The 16,262-nt window shown below is 38.2% G+C and overlaps 1 protein-coding gene across 7 annotated transcripts in view; it reads left to right on the top strand.

The window, feature by feature from the left end:
- The window catches only part of LOC100867828 (venom dipeptidyl peptidase 4), a 214,324-nt gene that overhangs the window by 13,410 nt on the left and 184,652 nt on the right, over window positions 1-16,262 (top strand). For 3 of the 7 annotated variants that reach the window (XM_086902911.1, XM_086902914.1, XM_086902912.1), the window contains one exon: window positions 9,539-9,758. In XM_086902911.1, the coding sequence (XP_086759037.1) occupies window positions 9,539-9,758 (220 nt within the window). Of the gene's footprint in view, window positions 1-17; window positions 226-300; window positions 403-1,102; window positions 1,225-9,538; window positions 9,759-16,262 lie in introns of those variants that run through there. The other 4 variants (XM_086902915.1, XM_031920123.2, XM_086902916.1 and 1 more) reach the window with 4 other exon arrangements.

Raw genomic sequence — 16,262 nt, 5'->3', positions numbered from 1 at the left:
CTCGCATGAGAAAGACTGAGAAAGAAGGAGTCGCGCGATACTTACAGACGTGTGATCGTATGCGCGTATTCGATCGCTAGTTTTTTCTATCGAAAAATTAATCGCGACCGATTTTTAACGAGTTGATTCGTTTCTATCGAGAAATACGAAATTTGTGTCAAGCTGGATTAATCAAGAACATATTGAACATCGTGGATGCCGTTTCCAGTCCGGTATCTTCGACACGTGAGCGTTCACTTTTCTTACTTTCTACGAAAATGCGGCTTTGTGCTCTTGCTGTCAATTCACCTTCTCTCGCAGATCGCATTGAGGTTGGGTTTCGTATTGGATCGATTTAATAGGACGAGGTTATCCACATGTTCGTATGTCCTGTTCAAGACTTGTTCGTTTCTGTCATATCAGGTATTTACGAAATGAGATAATTTGCTGGTTTGGTTAATGATTCTTTCGACATTTTTATGGCGGTTATTCGAGACATTCGAGCATAATTCGAAGCGAATCTTTGTTGAGCTTTTTGCTAATTTAACTTAGTAAATACGAAATGATTGAAATTCATGTTTCCAAGAAAAAATTATTGCTTAATTAGAATTTTTTCGTGTCATAATTTTATACGGAATTTGAACATTATTTTTGTACGTTAGAAAATTTCATATCGAAGTATTAATACGCATGCGTGGTCGCCATATCTTTTGATCGACTGATTGAACCGGACAGTAAAGAATAATGAAAAAAATAACGAATATTAGAAATGATAAGCAAACCAGATATTTCTTATACTTCTTATCAAATATCAGAATACAAATAACGAATATATTATTTTCTGTTTCGCTTGTTGGGAATTTTTTTAAACTTGTTGCCATTGTTGAATCATTCTCTCAAATAATTATAGAGAATAATTTAACGCTGTACACAATGTTATTAAGAATTGTGTTCTGTTTGAGGTGGGAAATTGTTGAATGAATCGTTTGAGACGATAAACGATAAGCTTCAAAGCTGTAGAATAAAAGATTGTTTTAATTTCGTTTCCAGCTTTGTTTGAGTTTGATTGCTCAGTTTCACTGAGAACGATTCAAATTGTTCATACGTTTCTTTTTTTTTTCAGACTACAATCATTATTGAGTGACTCGTCGGATTGCATCCTTTTTCGGTCTCTATTGAGGCGAACGCTTCCGCAATTTTTCATTTCGTTTCTCTCTGTTATTTGACATTCTGCGATTTCTTACGGTAAAAAATATTATTTTTAGAATTCTTAAATTTACCTTGACTTACTAGAATTTAATTTCTACTTTTCCCTTTTGAAGAATTCCTTAATTTTATTCTGTAACAGTTGCCACGAGCTTAAATTACTCTCTAACTGCTGTGTGCTTTATGTGACGTCAAAAGCCGCAGGACAAAGCTATGTATATCACCCAGGAAACAACGGCTTCAATCTCTTGGATTAATTAGAAAGCTTAATTTTTCATTTTTGAAATCTCGCCCAATTTATACGAATTATTTGTAAATTGAACAGCTAAGATATAAAATTTTCACTCTTTCCATAATTTAAACAGTAAGTTTTTCCTTTTTCTGAAATTTTATAATTAATTAATAATTCTTATTACTCTTGTACGATTTCTTTGAATCTATTTCCATTTGTTTCTCTTTTTTTTATCTTGATAAATCAATAGGGGGGAAATGTGTTTTAAAGCGTTAAACTGATGTCTACGTTTGATTAATAAATGATGGCTCTACCGCTGAATGCTTTTCATACCCTTGACACCGAATTCAATAAAACGATTACATGGAAACAAGGCGTAAACGTGAATGGAGGGAAAATACGCGAAACACTCGCATTCCAGTGAGACTGCATGTAAATTCAATTGATAATCACGCTATGGGAAATTGTGTCTCCGTGAAACAAGAGTTTTTACACTTGTTGACAATTCGATTTGCAATTGTACAAAAAAAAAAAAAAAATGAAACACAGTCTCTCTCTGTGCCTCATTTCCATACCACTATCTTATGGACGAAAAACTCGAATGTTTTTAAAATTCGTTAATTTACGACTCGCCGGCTACAATTTCGTTCGTTTCGTTAATTCGAGGTACAGGTATCAGTTTTTGAGAAAGTTGCGGTCGCCTGAAATTAACTCGAAAAACAGTTGAACAGTTGATCCATCGCGATGCATAAAAAGCAAACTGTCATAACCTAAAATTTTTGTATCGATATTGCAAATCGAATTCAGATGCTATTATGTAGAATATTGTCGAGATTTTACGAGGTTATACTAGGAATAATCGTGGAACGAACGTGGTTGCAACGATTATGCAACGACATTGGAAAACAGGTTTTGTGTTCGAACTGGTTGTACTCGTCAGGGTCGAATTAATAGATTGGGCAATGTGCGTGAAAGTCGCCAAGGTTGAGACGTTAACAAAATGTTTACAACTCGGCGATGCACCGAGTTGAAAGATTGTCGCAATCTATTCCCCTATTATTAGTCTATCCTTTTATTGATGATATCTTGTGGAGGAAAAAAATGCAGAAGGAAAATTGCATTGACATTAGAGGCAATTCAATTCTATGGTAATTCGCACTCGCCTTAAAGGATAACTTACGCAATTTATATTAACGATCCCGTCCATGATTATCGTAATTTATGATTTTCTTCTTCTAATGTGTAATAATTATTTTTTAATCCGCGGTATATTTCATTTAAATTTCATACGCCTCTCATCATCTTTTAACGTTTCATTGAAATTTCACGCGTATTTGGAATTAAATATATCCCGAAATTACCATTTAATTGAAATAGATAATAGAATAGATTAGAATTCTAATGTAGCATACACAAGACTTTTCACTTTTAACATTGTCATTATCAGATCGAATAATTAACCATTACTAAACAAGGTTCCCTTTAAGCTACGTAATTATCCCTGGTTACCGATATCGAGCAAAATTATATCCGTTATTATACACCATAATGTTTAATGATTAATTAATACAGCGGACCAGTGCAATTGCAAGTATCATATCCTAAAGAGTGTATACAGTAATTATCGTGTGATAATCGTGTGTACGATATATCGATGTATCAATGATCGAACGAATTTTTGCTTGCTAAAAAATGATTTAAATCCTTCTTCTTCGTCGTGCATTTACCGCCAATTCTTCGGAGATATTCTGCCGACAAACGATCGATCCGTTCGAAATCAATTACCGATCGAGAACATTTTCACGAAACTTTCACAATGGTCCGATTGAACGAGCCGATTCGGTGTGAAAGGGGCATTAAAGTCTCTCTTCTTTAGGAAGGGTGGGCGCATCTCTCTTCGCATCTTTATTCGCTTGGCTGGCTTTCACTTTAGGGAGATAGGCATACTTAATTGCATCCTTTCTCTTCGCGATGCTGAATACCGAACTACCTACTTAACCGTTCTTAATATCCCAGTTTCACGTGCGTCGTGACTCATCAGCTGATCTTTTCAAATTCGCACGGTGAAATTTGCCTCAGCTCCTCCAGCTTCGTAACGCGTATCCTTAACACAATCATCTTTCCTCCTCGGTGAAACTCGTGTTATAATGGCTGTTTCTCAATTAATTCTTTCAAGAAATTCGTCCTAACATTTGAACTCTCGACAGTTTAGTAAGAAAGTATCTTCGATGCCTGGAAATACGTGCGCTTTCTTGAAGTTTACATCTTAATTTCCATCTATTTGAATTATTTCGATTCTTTTTTAAATTTACACGAGACTCAATTATCACTCAAAAATCCATTCCAAATCTGTCAAAAAAATTCCTCGAGTATTCCAATTCATGAATAACTAAGTTTTTAAACACCCGAGTATCCATCTTTTTGAATATTTAAAAAAAATAGTAGAACGCTTATCCGCGCGCGCGATTCATTTTCGAAATAAAATTTCCCAACGTTTCTCCCTGCTCTATTTACTTTTCAACGGCGCGAATATATATATATATATATATATATTCTGAAACGCAGATGGAACGGTTAAAAAACTATCCAACTTGGATCCTCGTATTAAAACTCGCCGAGATATTCAAGTAATATTTTTATATAATTGGGAATATTTTAATGAAATTGATTTACGTGGAGTAGAGTTTGCCACCCCCTCCCCCGCAACTTTCGCAGTTGCGAGAGTCCAATTAAAATTCTGTAATTACAGTAACTACGGATGGTTCATTCATAATGATGTGCACAGACCGCTACTCACTTTCTTTCATACACCCCTTTCCAACGTATACCTGCACATTTCTTTTCCTTTCTAATCAGCTGCAGAATATTTCCCCTTCCCCTCCTCTTCCTCGCCCATATCTTTATGGACAGCCACTGTTCGTTGGGATTTATTTAAATCGGTGGAATACAATACGCCGTTTAAAAATATATTTTAAATTTGGGAAAAATTTGGTGATTCCCCACCCCTAAAACAAGGAGGGGAAGAAAAATTGCGAATCGATACGCAGATATTGACAGATATTGCATCATGCAACGAATCGAGACGCGCTCGACTCGACAACTTCTTCTTATCTTTTTGAAAGAGAAAAAGAAATGTGACGAAATGAATTTATCATCGCGTTATTGCGTGTTCCATTGTGTCAACATCTTGCAATTAAAAAAGTAATTGTCGCGATTAGAGGCACGCGAAAAATTCTGTATTCGTTATTTTTATCTTTTTTTTTTCTTTTTTTCTCCATTTTGGGATCAGAATAATTGCTGGCCAAAGAGTTACGTCTCATTTCTTCCGCGTATTCGAATATCCTTTTATGGGATGGCCCGATAAATCTTGTCGATTGGCGCGTAAATCAGAAAAAATGGTTAGAACCACTTTAAAAATGGGAAAGGCTCGCCGATGGTTGTATCGATCGTTGACTCGTTGATTCCCCTCGACCAAGCTATAGTTTCGCCAATTTAGATAAGTGAAATTATATCGGGGGCGTCGAACTGTACATTTTTCTTTTCAATTAATCAATTCCGTTGAATCGAATCTTCTTCACCCGCCTGAAATCCGATCTATTCTTCTCTTCTCTCTTGTTTTTAAAATTTTTAATATCACCGACTTCTTATCACACAGCGTTTCGTTAAATTAAACCATCGAGATTTGTGGAGAAAAGAGAGTAAAACAAATATCATCGATTCTTAATAAGAATCGTAAATATATATATACTGTTACCCATTTTTTTCACATTAAAAAAGGGGTGAAGAAAAGAAAAAAAAGAAAGGACGAATTATTTAAAAAGGAATTTCTTTAACGGCAACAACGAATCGATGCAGCGTAAAATAATCCTCTCGAAGCATAAAACAAAGTGGATACCGTTATGAACTATCCGATATCGTTTCCCTTTGTAAACTTCACGCGACCGGTAGCGAAACCCCCTTTTAAAAATCATTTGTTAAATGAAATTTCGCGATAAAGAAAGAAAAGAAAAAAGTCCATCCGTCGTGACGATGAAGCTTTCCCCCCTGAAATGGACGAGTCTCGGGGGAGGTTTAAATTTAATTTTGATAAAAGAGGCTTACAAGCGTCGTTTAACTTTCGCGTTAAGGACACGAAACGAGGGAGGAGGCTGTTACTTTTCCAAGAATATGGAATCCGAAAGATGATTACACTCGGCCGGATATTACCTCACGTTTCACCTATACGTTTTCTTATCCTATCCGGAAGCAGCCGCGACTCCTCGATTGCTCCCTTAAAAGGGTTATGCTTCACTGTATAAAGCCCATCAATTCGACATACACGTCGTTAATTTTCCCAATTTTCGCTCGACAGATTGCAAGTTGAATTTTCCATCTTTCGTTCGAAATTAAACGCTTTATGGCTCTTAACGTGGCTTTTCCCATCTGAAAAGGGGGATCCCCTACGAGCGAGAGACATTTTATCGTTCGTTGTATCGAGTATCAAGGCTTCTTCGATGAATTAATGCGAAGAAAAGGGATGGAAGACTTTGGACTTTCTATGTTTCTCGAGGGGCTACGTCCATGTGAAATGTCGCTCTCGAGTGAAATTTTCTCTGTATACCCTTCGCTTCTTCGAAATGTTAAATATTACGAATTTTATTTTTATTATTCTTAGACTTGTGTGAATTACTGGTTAATTCTAAATAGTCGTAAATTTTATTGTTACGTTCCTCGAAGATATTACGTCGAGTGAAAGCTACATTTGTATTTCTGAGTTTAAACTCGCGTAAGGTATTATAGATTCTATATAATTTACCAGTAGAATTTTAATCTTAACTTTCTACAAGATTTTCTTTCAAATTTTATTTGATACGAAAATAAATTATACCACCTTTTTATACAATTGTTACATTTCATTGGTATGATACTTGAAAATTAATGAACTCAGTGAGGCACAATTTTAAAAACCATTCAATCATTTCTCACTTTTCTATCGACTTTATCTCCGCACTTGGAAAAAATTATCAGGAAAAGGAGCGATGAATTTACACAAAGGATTAATGAAAAATCCTATTGTTAAAAATATCAAAAATCGCGTATAAATATAAATAGCATCCGCTTCGAACGTCGTCTCGATTATTTATCCCTTAAATTTTGTGAAATTCGTCGAGAATTCCGTGGAAGGATACCTCCTCGGATGGCTGGTCGTTCACGAGCTAAGCCACCGTGGCCTAAGGATGCCACCCTTTTCACCTGGATATTCCTGCGCTCCATAAATCTGGATCCCTCGAAGACATGTTTCGCGAGCTCTATCCTCGAATTCTTAACCATTCTTTTCATCCTTTTTTTTTTATTTTCGCTCCCTTTGCTCTTATTATTCAATTCCCCCCGAGAATCTCTTACCGGTTGTCGCGGTCGAATGGGGGGGAAAAAAAAAAGAAAAAGGAGAAAAAATTTATCCAGCGTGATGATAAATCACGCGAACGATCCTCTCTCGCGGGGGAGGGATTATACTATTTTTTAAGCGGTCGAAGGATCGTTGGTGAATTTATGGATAGGGAAGGAAAATGAAATCGTGCCGCGTAGCTCGTGTAATAAAGTACGTATAATAAAACGGGGGGGGATCTTGAGAAAATCTCGAGGCGACGGTACATTTCCATTCAAAAGTTTCGCCTCCCGGTTGTTTAACAATCGAAATCCATGTTAAAAAGTAACATTATCCCATTAACTTGCGAAATATATATATATTTCCTCCACTTATACCTTCTCTCTTCGTCACCGATATGTTATAAATTTTGTTCGTTATTTTTTTTTCAATTTCCTCGAGTAATAATAATATTTAATAATTAAAAAATTGCATAGGAAAGTAATTTCAAAATTTCCCTTCGTACGTTTAATCCTCCTAAATGATTTCGCAAACTCATTACATCACGAGTATAATGGATCTATTATTTTATTCACTCTGTTATTCCCGACGAAAAAAGGAAGAGAAAAGGATACAAAATTTTCACCCACCTCGAATTCAAAAACGTACGAACGAAATACTCGTTCATCAAGAACAAAAGGTTCGCAATTTTCTCCTTCCCCTTCTATATTTACTAAAATCTTCGATTGTTGAAATTAATTGGTCGAAAATTTTTCATTCTGTCGATTAATTAACGCGACGAAAAGAAAAAACCCGACGAAACTTTTAGACGGCCGTGTATAACTATCTCTTCGCCTCGAGCCGGATAACCGGAAGCGTTGATCCCAGGAAAAATTCTCGCCGCAGTCGACCGTAATGTAATCGCGGAAGAGAAACGTTGCCCTCGGCCAGCTTCAGAGACGGTTCTTCGCGATAATTGAAAACTTCTCTCGGTTTCTTCTTTAAACGATCGTCGCGAGCATCGTCCTCTTTCCAAAGCCTCTCTCACGTGCAATAGAATGATCTCGAACCACGATTCCTTCTTCCTCGAATTTGGTTTCGTTTAATTCGTGACATTAGAAATTTCCTGGAGATAAAAAGACGCGGCGTGTTTGAGAATGTTTTGAGATGATTCCTTCGTTGACTCGTTCGTTTTAACACTTTTCTCTTTGAAATATCTTCCCCATACTGTCTCGTTACGTAATGCGATTACGCAACAAGTCTTTTCTCAAGACAAAAATGTCTCTTTTCTTGTGTTCTCGGTGTCGCGAGTTTATCGTTAAATTTAAAGCGATCGTTTGTTTCGATCGTTTATCAATTGATTTATCATAATGTAGAGCGTAATTGGAATTGGAAAGGACAAAATGATAGGGAAAAATTTCGAAAGAAATTAACACCTCGTATTTCCAAACTCGATAAAACCAATTCTGTTCAATTTGCGTCGTCTTCTTCGAGGCAAAGGATAATTTCACAACACGGCTTCTTTGAGCCGTCCAAGGCCAGATGGATCTTCGAACGCAATTGGAAATCGCGGGGATAAGAAAAAAAGATGATCCAGATTTTCGAAACGAAGTTTCGTTCTTCCCTTCCTTTCCATAAAAATTTCCTCTGAAAAAGTGAGAGAATCATAGCTCAAAGAGACAAGCAATATTTGATTTATAGAATAAATTCGATTAAAAAATTCGCGTCCTCTTCTCTCCATTGATAATTAAAACTCCAACTCTTCTAATCGGCCGATGAAATTAAACAGAAAGAGAAAAGAAGGAGAGAGAAGAAGCGTCACCTCCCTCGTGATTTATTGATCGGTCGGTGTGGACGGAGCTTAAGGCGGCCTTTCATCTTCCGCCAAACGCGTTCCGAGGAGAGGAATTGCACGAATGAAGTTCTCATCAGCCAAGTTAAACGTCGCGTCGCGTTGAAAACGTCCCGAAGGTAAACACGAGAGAAGAATTGTTACCGGTCCAAATAGAATCCAGGTCAGACAGAGAGAGAGAAAGAAAATCGACACGGTTGTATATACGAAGCGATAAACAGCGAAACGAGGTAATGTTCCTTGACTCTTTTACACCGAGAGAATTATTTAAACGCATTGTGGGCGGGATGCGTGTTTCGTTTTCGAAACGGACGACGAGGAGTATATGCATATGAGACGTGTACCATGAGATATCTGTGTATACATATATTTCACAGAATTTTCGTCGAAAATTCGCGAAGAATCGTTGAAAGTAAAAATACACCAAAGATAAAACGTTTGTAAGATAAGAAAATTAATATTGTTCATATACTCACGTGAATCGAGGAGAACATTACGTATTGATCGACTCTTTCTCCTTTTCGCGTGTTATTAAATTAACAACGGTTAGTTAACATTTAAAATATTCTCCTTTTGACGCGCGTCTATTTATTTAAAGAAAATGATTATTATTACGAATCATTATATACGAATAAAACGGAAAAGAAAGTCGAATCGCCGATAAATCTACCCTATCTATCCTGCCAACCTTATTATTTCCAATCCCTTTTAAAGAGACGCGGAGAGTTTCATCCACAAACTACTCGCCACTTTCTGTGTGCATTTCTCGATCGTTCCAAACCTTCTAATTCTTAATCAACGTCGCAAACTCTCCGAGCCACGTGTTGGCAGCCAAATCCACCCCGTCCTTAACATCTGTCGGTTTCCCAACTCCGCAGCCAACTGGACACTGCCTATAACCCGTGGTGTCGGCCGATTGTTTCAGGACATGATGACGAAGAACAAGCAGCGAAATTGGCGACGATTTCTGGCCGGCTGCTTGGTCGCCGTGGTCGTGCTCGGCTTAGTCATCGCGGCGACCGTTCTTTTAACCGGAAGCCCGGATTCCTCCGGCTCGAGGGCCCCCCTCGCATCCGGTATCTCTCTGGAGGAATGGCTCGCGGGCTCCTTGTCACCCAAAAGCTTCAACGGCACATGGATCACCGGTAAATATATATATATTTCTTTTTTAATCAACTCGACTTAACCATTTCCGTAAGATAAAATTTCGAAACAAGGGAATGGATGGGGCGATAATTTAGATGGAACGATTTGTCGAAAGGATTTTTCCTTTATCGGATCGGGTAAGATAAATCGAAAGAAATGGAAAGTAGCAAAGAAAAGTCTTGGAATAAAAAAGTTGGGAGAGAGCCGAACTTGTATAACTTGCAGATATGAAATACATATGATTTCCAATTTCGATATAGCATATGAAGATATTACACTGTCGCTTACTATTTACACATTATACCAATGCCGCTCTCTCGTCCTCTATCTTTATTCTTATTGAATAACAAAAAAGGAAAAAAGAGACATCCCCCACCATCTAAATTTAAGTATCCAATCTCTAATTCTATGCCTACCTTTGCGACCTATATTTTACTATTTTCCCTCTCTTTTCTCCCGTCAGATCGTTTATTCATAAAAAGAAGAATAAAAAGACAATATAAACTTCTTTATTATAATTATTGTTAATTATCGTTAATTTACGTATCTTTCAAATTGTTTTCACTAAAACAGCTTGCAACAATATTCCCAGAAAAATATTTTCGATCGAATATGAAAAAAAAATCCCAACAATCCCTTTTTAAACACGAAGAAGCGTATACATTCCAGGACAATCCAGTTTCGAACAAGGGGGAGGTGTTGGGCCGGGCGACAAAGATCCACCCCCTCGAAATCCCGATTAATCGGTGAAATCTTTATTGCGGTTGGCCGGCAATTGCGAGGGAATTTGACGTAGGCAGTAATTAGCGGACGAGGGATCTGGCGAGAGAATCGTCCCCTTGCCGGGAGAGGGAGAGGCCTATTGCCGCAAATTAAGGGGTTTCGATGCCGGCTGTATCTACCGGTACACGTCCTGTGTACCGGATGGCGCGACGTTAATTTCCCTCCGCTTATACGAGAGCCTATCGATTTGCGCCATTACGTATGGCAAACATCATTTTCGACCCATCGCTGAATCACGCCTGATACGAGGAATCGCTCGAAAGGAGAAAGGCGTGAACGACGAGGAACGAAAACGAAGGAACAAATTCTTCTCGAACGCAGAAGCGATCGTTTCGAAGAGTGTATTTGGAAATTATTTTTTCGTATTATATCGTGTTTGTAGCGCGTGTTACTTTATTCGCCGTCTGACGAGTTGGCGCAATTTGAGTTATCGAGTTATCCATCTCGATAATTTTTCTTCGCTTTGAAAATTCCGCTTCGTTATTAGAATTGTTCGAAGTGAAATTAGAATTAGGGTTAAAATTATTAACTGACGTTGAACTTTTTTTTAGCCGTCTTTCCTTTAAAAATATTCACTACATCTCTATTTTTATCGCTATCTCTCGACGAATAGAAATAATTTCGTTATTTAATAACTCGAAAAATCAAACTCGAACTAATTTCATTACAGTTCATTCCACGCTCGCAAAACTCGGAAACTTTGAAAATAATATTTCTATCCAGCAATCTATTCGCGAAGCGATATTTTAAAAAAATCAAGCACAAGTGAATATCGATCGATTGAATCCAATGCTGGCTGACGGTCATCAACAATTAAATATAGGATTTATATCGTATTATATTAAAGTTTCCTCATTCCTTTTTTAATATTTCCACAGAGAGAAAGAATTTTCCTGCTGGCTCATCGTTGCTTGCGATAATAATAAATAATAACGATATAAATAAATAAAATATCGTTCGAATTGCCGCGTCGATCCAAGTGGTGCCTTGAGAATCAACACGTTGCATCGTCTCATACAATTTATTTCCTCCTCTCATTCCTCGTATATGATATTAGAAAACGCAAACGGCACTTCCCACTATATTTCCCTCTTTTCTTTCTTATTCCTCGAACGTTATTCTCATTTTGGGATTAGCGGTCCCCCTTTGTCCCGGACAAATGGAGAGGCGAGTTTGACACCGGCGAACGGTTGTTCCAGCCATTGTTCCCTACGCTTCCAAAGGAAAACTTCACTTTCACCGGCCTCCACCAAAGATTCCATTCGGTGAATTAATTCCGCGCGGCCCTGTTACCAACTTACAACTTTCGATCCTTCGCATCAATTTCCGTCCCATTCCACCTTTGGTCGTCGACCAAAAGTGCACACTTCAGTTTTCCACCGAGAATCCGCTTTGTTGAATTACCGTGTGCAAGGAAAAAAAAAAAAAAAGAAGAAGAAGAAGCGAGCGAGGTATAAGAATAGGTCGTTAATTGAGGGAGAAAATGGAGATGGAAGGAAAGGATCCTCTGTCGACAAGCGTATTAATCACGTTCTCAAGGAAGCCTTGGCTACGGATATAGAAATCGTGTGATTAACCAAACGAGGCTCGACGAGACACGACAGGTTATACAACCTCTTATTTCATCCTCGTGCGAGTTATTACCGAGTTAAATCACTCTGTCAATCCATTCTCTACGTGATAAACTCTTAATCCTTTCTCCTCGATTTCGTTTCGAAAAATCTCGAGGCGGGGATCCATCTTTTCAGTTGCAAATTCTCTCCACCGGATCCAGACGGAGACGTTGCGTAATCGATCGGTTGCTGTGAGATACAGTTGCGCGTCACGTAACAAGTGATACGAATCGTTCTGGACGGAATTTTCTGGCTCGAGGCGAGCGACGACGACCACGTCTTCTCTGGCAAGCTGCCTCAGCTGCTTTTCGCCGGTCATTTTCGAATCCTGCTTCGATTGAAGACTACCAAAATCTTCTTTCTTTTTTTCACGCCTTTCTCTATACTTTCTCGTATAATTTTGATTCGTATACTTATAGAAAGGGAGGCAAAATTGTCTATTTTCAAGTAAAATCCTCTCTTTTTGTACCATGAAAAACAAATTGGAAAATTATTCGACGCGTGAATTTTCCAACGCATCATTAAATATCTCAACTTGATAAATATCGGCGTCCTCTGAGATACTTTCGTTCAACTTCGTAGTTTCTTAGACGTCATGTTTGTTCCACCTTTTCGTCCGATCCTCTCGAGTTTCGAGTTTTGAATTTTTCTTCGAACAGAGATAAAAGTATCGCTTTCCTTTTTTTCGACAAAATTTCTCCATATTTCACGTTGTTGAAGCGTATTGTGGCGCCTTGTGGAAAAGCTTTTCGAAACGTGTGTGAGGGGATATTCGCACGGCTCGTTGAAATTTGACGTGGATCCCGCTTGGATAAACTTTTTCCTTCCGCGACATCGAGGTGTCGATGCGATTCTGGCATCGAAATAACAATGATTTAATTCTCCGTTCAGTTCTCTTCTTCTTAAATAATTTAACAGTTTCTCCCACGATGAATTTCTATTCTGCCATGGATAGATTAGATTTGATAATAATGAAATCTTGCTCCCTCTGTTGAATTCTGTTCATCGATAACGAGGTCCGTGTTATTTTGCCGAATAATCCTTTTTCTCGCTTGTTGTTGTATTATCGTATAAAATTATCAAAATATCGTGTTCGAAACTGGTTAAGGTTTCCAGTTGACAAGCTGGAGTATAAGTAAATCGAGACGATATCTGTTGCAACTATTATTTCATGCACGCGATATATATTTTTGGAATAAATAAATAAATTTTATTTTTCAAAAAAAAAAACGATTCCATTCAAATTTTTATTTCCAACACACGCACGTAAAATGGACAGGATATTATTTAATTTTTGATATTATGAAAGTTTTAAGCGCTTTTATAATTTGTACAAATTATTGATATTCGTGTTTTCATTGAATTTTTGAAATTTTTATTCACCTTTTATCTTCCCCAAAATTTAAAAACTTAAAATTTGTTTTTTTGCGAGAAAAAAGAAAAGATCCGAAGAAACGGTTCCCGTATTATTATGTCGAAACAAAATTTCGAGATATCAAGCATTCGACGATACATAGAATCTAATTAAAATGTATTTCGTCGATTCATCCGCGAACATCGTTCGATGTTTACAAACATTCCCTGGCAAAAGAAGGGAAATTCGCGAAATTCCCACTAACATTCCCACCCCATCCAAATCCATCCCAAAAATTTCAAGATTTTACAACAACAAAATGGTCGCGAGTTTTGCATCCCAAAACTTTTATCCCCAAATCGATCCACGTTCCAGCAAAGAAATCATCCCCTCCAATCCCCAGAAATTCCTCTCAAAAATCGATCTACGTTCCAACACCAAAAAAAAAAAAAGAAACCCATCGTTATCCCATTCTCTCTTTGACTCCCCCCCCCCCCCCCCCAAGAAAAGATTCTCGTTCGTGAAAGGAAGGACGAGTTCCTTGAACAGGTTCCTCCAACTAACTTCTCCATCCCCCTTTCTTTTTATTACGGGACACTTCAGGCAGACGAGATCAAAGAAATAGCCCCGCGAATGTCTTCTTTGTGACGTGCGCCACCAACTACGAGTTTCAACTACTGCTGTTTACGAACTTGCTCGTCTCCGTGTTTTTTTCCGCATCCCCCCCCCCCCCCCCCGAGAAACTTGGCCGCCTTAACTTATGCCGCGTCCTCGTCCTTCCTTCTCTGTATCCTCGTCGTGTTATATATCGCCGTTTAAGAGGGGGGGAATCTATCATCTTCACAGGTTGAAAGGAGGTTTTCTTCTTCGTTTAATCCACTTTGGCTCGTCTGGTACGATGATTCGAGAGGGAAGTAATTATTAGAGAAGAATTGCTCCGTTTGCGTGGAATATTTAATACGGCGGCGTGGGTGAGGGTGACGTTTCCATTGTTCCCCCGCTGAATTGAATTATTAACGGGATTAGGGTTGGTAGATATACTCCTCGAGGGAGGAATTGATTGAATTATTAACTCAACTGCTCGAATATTTTCGTTGTGTACAAGCGATCGTATAATATTGTTTCTTTAAATTCTCCATCGCTCTGCGAAATAATATGTGTGTTTATAAAATTATCCCGGACGATGATATTTCAATCTCGAAGAAATGCATGAAAAGGGAAGTTTTTAAAAAAAATATGGCAGGAGAAGAAGCTGGTTTTACTTCTCGTGTCCTGCAGGGAGTCTGCAACTTGGGATACTTCGTTTCCAAACTTTTGCAGTTGTTATCGTTCTCTCCCTCGAATGGGAGAGAACTCTTCGCATGAACAAAACGAGATATTAAAAATATCTCTCCAATTGATCCGAATTACAATTAAAAATCTCACGACACTCGTTTACGAAAACGAGCTAATATCTTTTTTTTAAGGAGAATCGATCGGAACGAAAGTGGATTGGCTTCCCCGAAACTTTGCCAACGCCGTGTATTTCAAGTTTCGAAACGGCAATCTCGCCAACGTGCCACCCGATGTATCATCAATCGTCGATTCGATGCCTCCCTTCTCTTTTATATTTCTTCCACCGTTATGATTCTTCGATTTTCGAAGGTCGAATAGAGTGCGATTTGTCGGGCAAAGGAGAGGAAGGAAAGAAAAAAAGAAGAAGAAGAAGAAGAAGGAAGAGAAGGGACGAGTGTTTGCGAAATAAATTGAAAATGGAATTTTCCTCGAGCGCTCGTTTTTGGTAGGAAATGGCGGGGCGTTCGAACACTTCTTCCTCTCTCCTCCTGCGTTTCGTCGTGCACACACAACTTTTCTCGTTATATTTAGCAGGATTAGTTAACGCACGTGATAATTTAGTTTATTAAATCGCCTCTCCTTTCCTCTTCGTTACAACTGTCTCGATCTTCCGTTGATCGCCTCTTGTTTAATCGAGATTTAGTTTTAGATAAAAGTTGACACGATCAACTTTGCTTTTTATCGATGTGTATGTATCTAGAAATTATTTCAATTTGTCCCACGACAAATTGAGATGAATTTTACAAATTAGATCGATTCTTTCGAAAATTTTTAATTCACGACACGATCCCTCGTAACACGAATGGCTACGATATTCCGTGTACGATGGTCCTCGAGGAAGCCTTCGAGGTTTCCTCGAAAAGGAGAGGAGAAATTATTCGAGCAACGTATCCAAATAAATCTTGAAACAATTCCAACTGTTTCAAGTGCGGGAGAAGGACGAACGTGTCTTTCACAATTTCGCTAGATTCAAAAGCGACGAACAAGAGGTGGCGGAGAGGAATGAAAGGGGAGGGGAGGGGACGTGAATTTTTCGAAACGACGCGAGAGAAAATAATCCTGTAATTATTTTTTTCCGCCTGTCCTGCGCGAGTGAATTAAAGAACTCGAAGAAAAAACTCGGGAAATTCGAGGAGAAGAAAGGAAAGCTTTCGTATTTAGCCGTTCGTTTCTTAGCCTCCACGAACGATTCTCGACGAATGAACAAAGAGGGAGCATCGGGCGGGGAGAAATTAGGGAAGAAATTCAAAACGGGTCAAAACGGGTATGAGATTTTTCGAAACGATAAAAACTCGAATTTTTCCAACATTTTCAAATGTACGATAACCGAAACCTAATCCCGAAGAATGGAGGAGATCATATTTTCACGCGTTTAGAATTGTTACTCGAGAACTTGATTCCAGTCTCGTTTGAGAGCT

The sequence above is a fragment of the Apis florea genome, unplaced genomic scaffold (genome assembly GCF_048593485.1).
Source record: "Apis florea isolate Af1SG1 unplaced genomic scaffold, ASM4859348v1 contig_2274_pilon, whole genome shotgun sequence".
Classification (NCBI taxonomy): Eukaryota; Metazoa; Arthropoda; class Insecta; order Hymenoptera; family Apidae; genus Apis; species Apis florea.
Note: the sequence above shows the minus strand (reverse complement) of the source record. Positions and strands in the feature narration are given on the sequence as shown.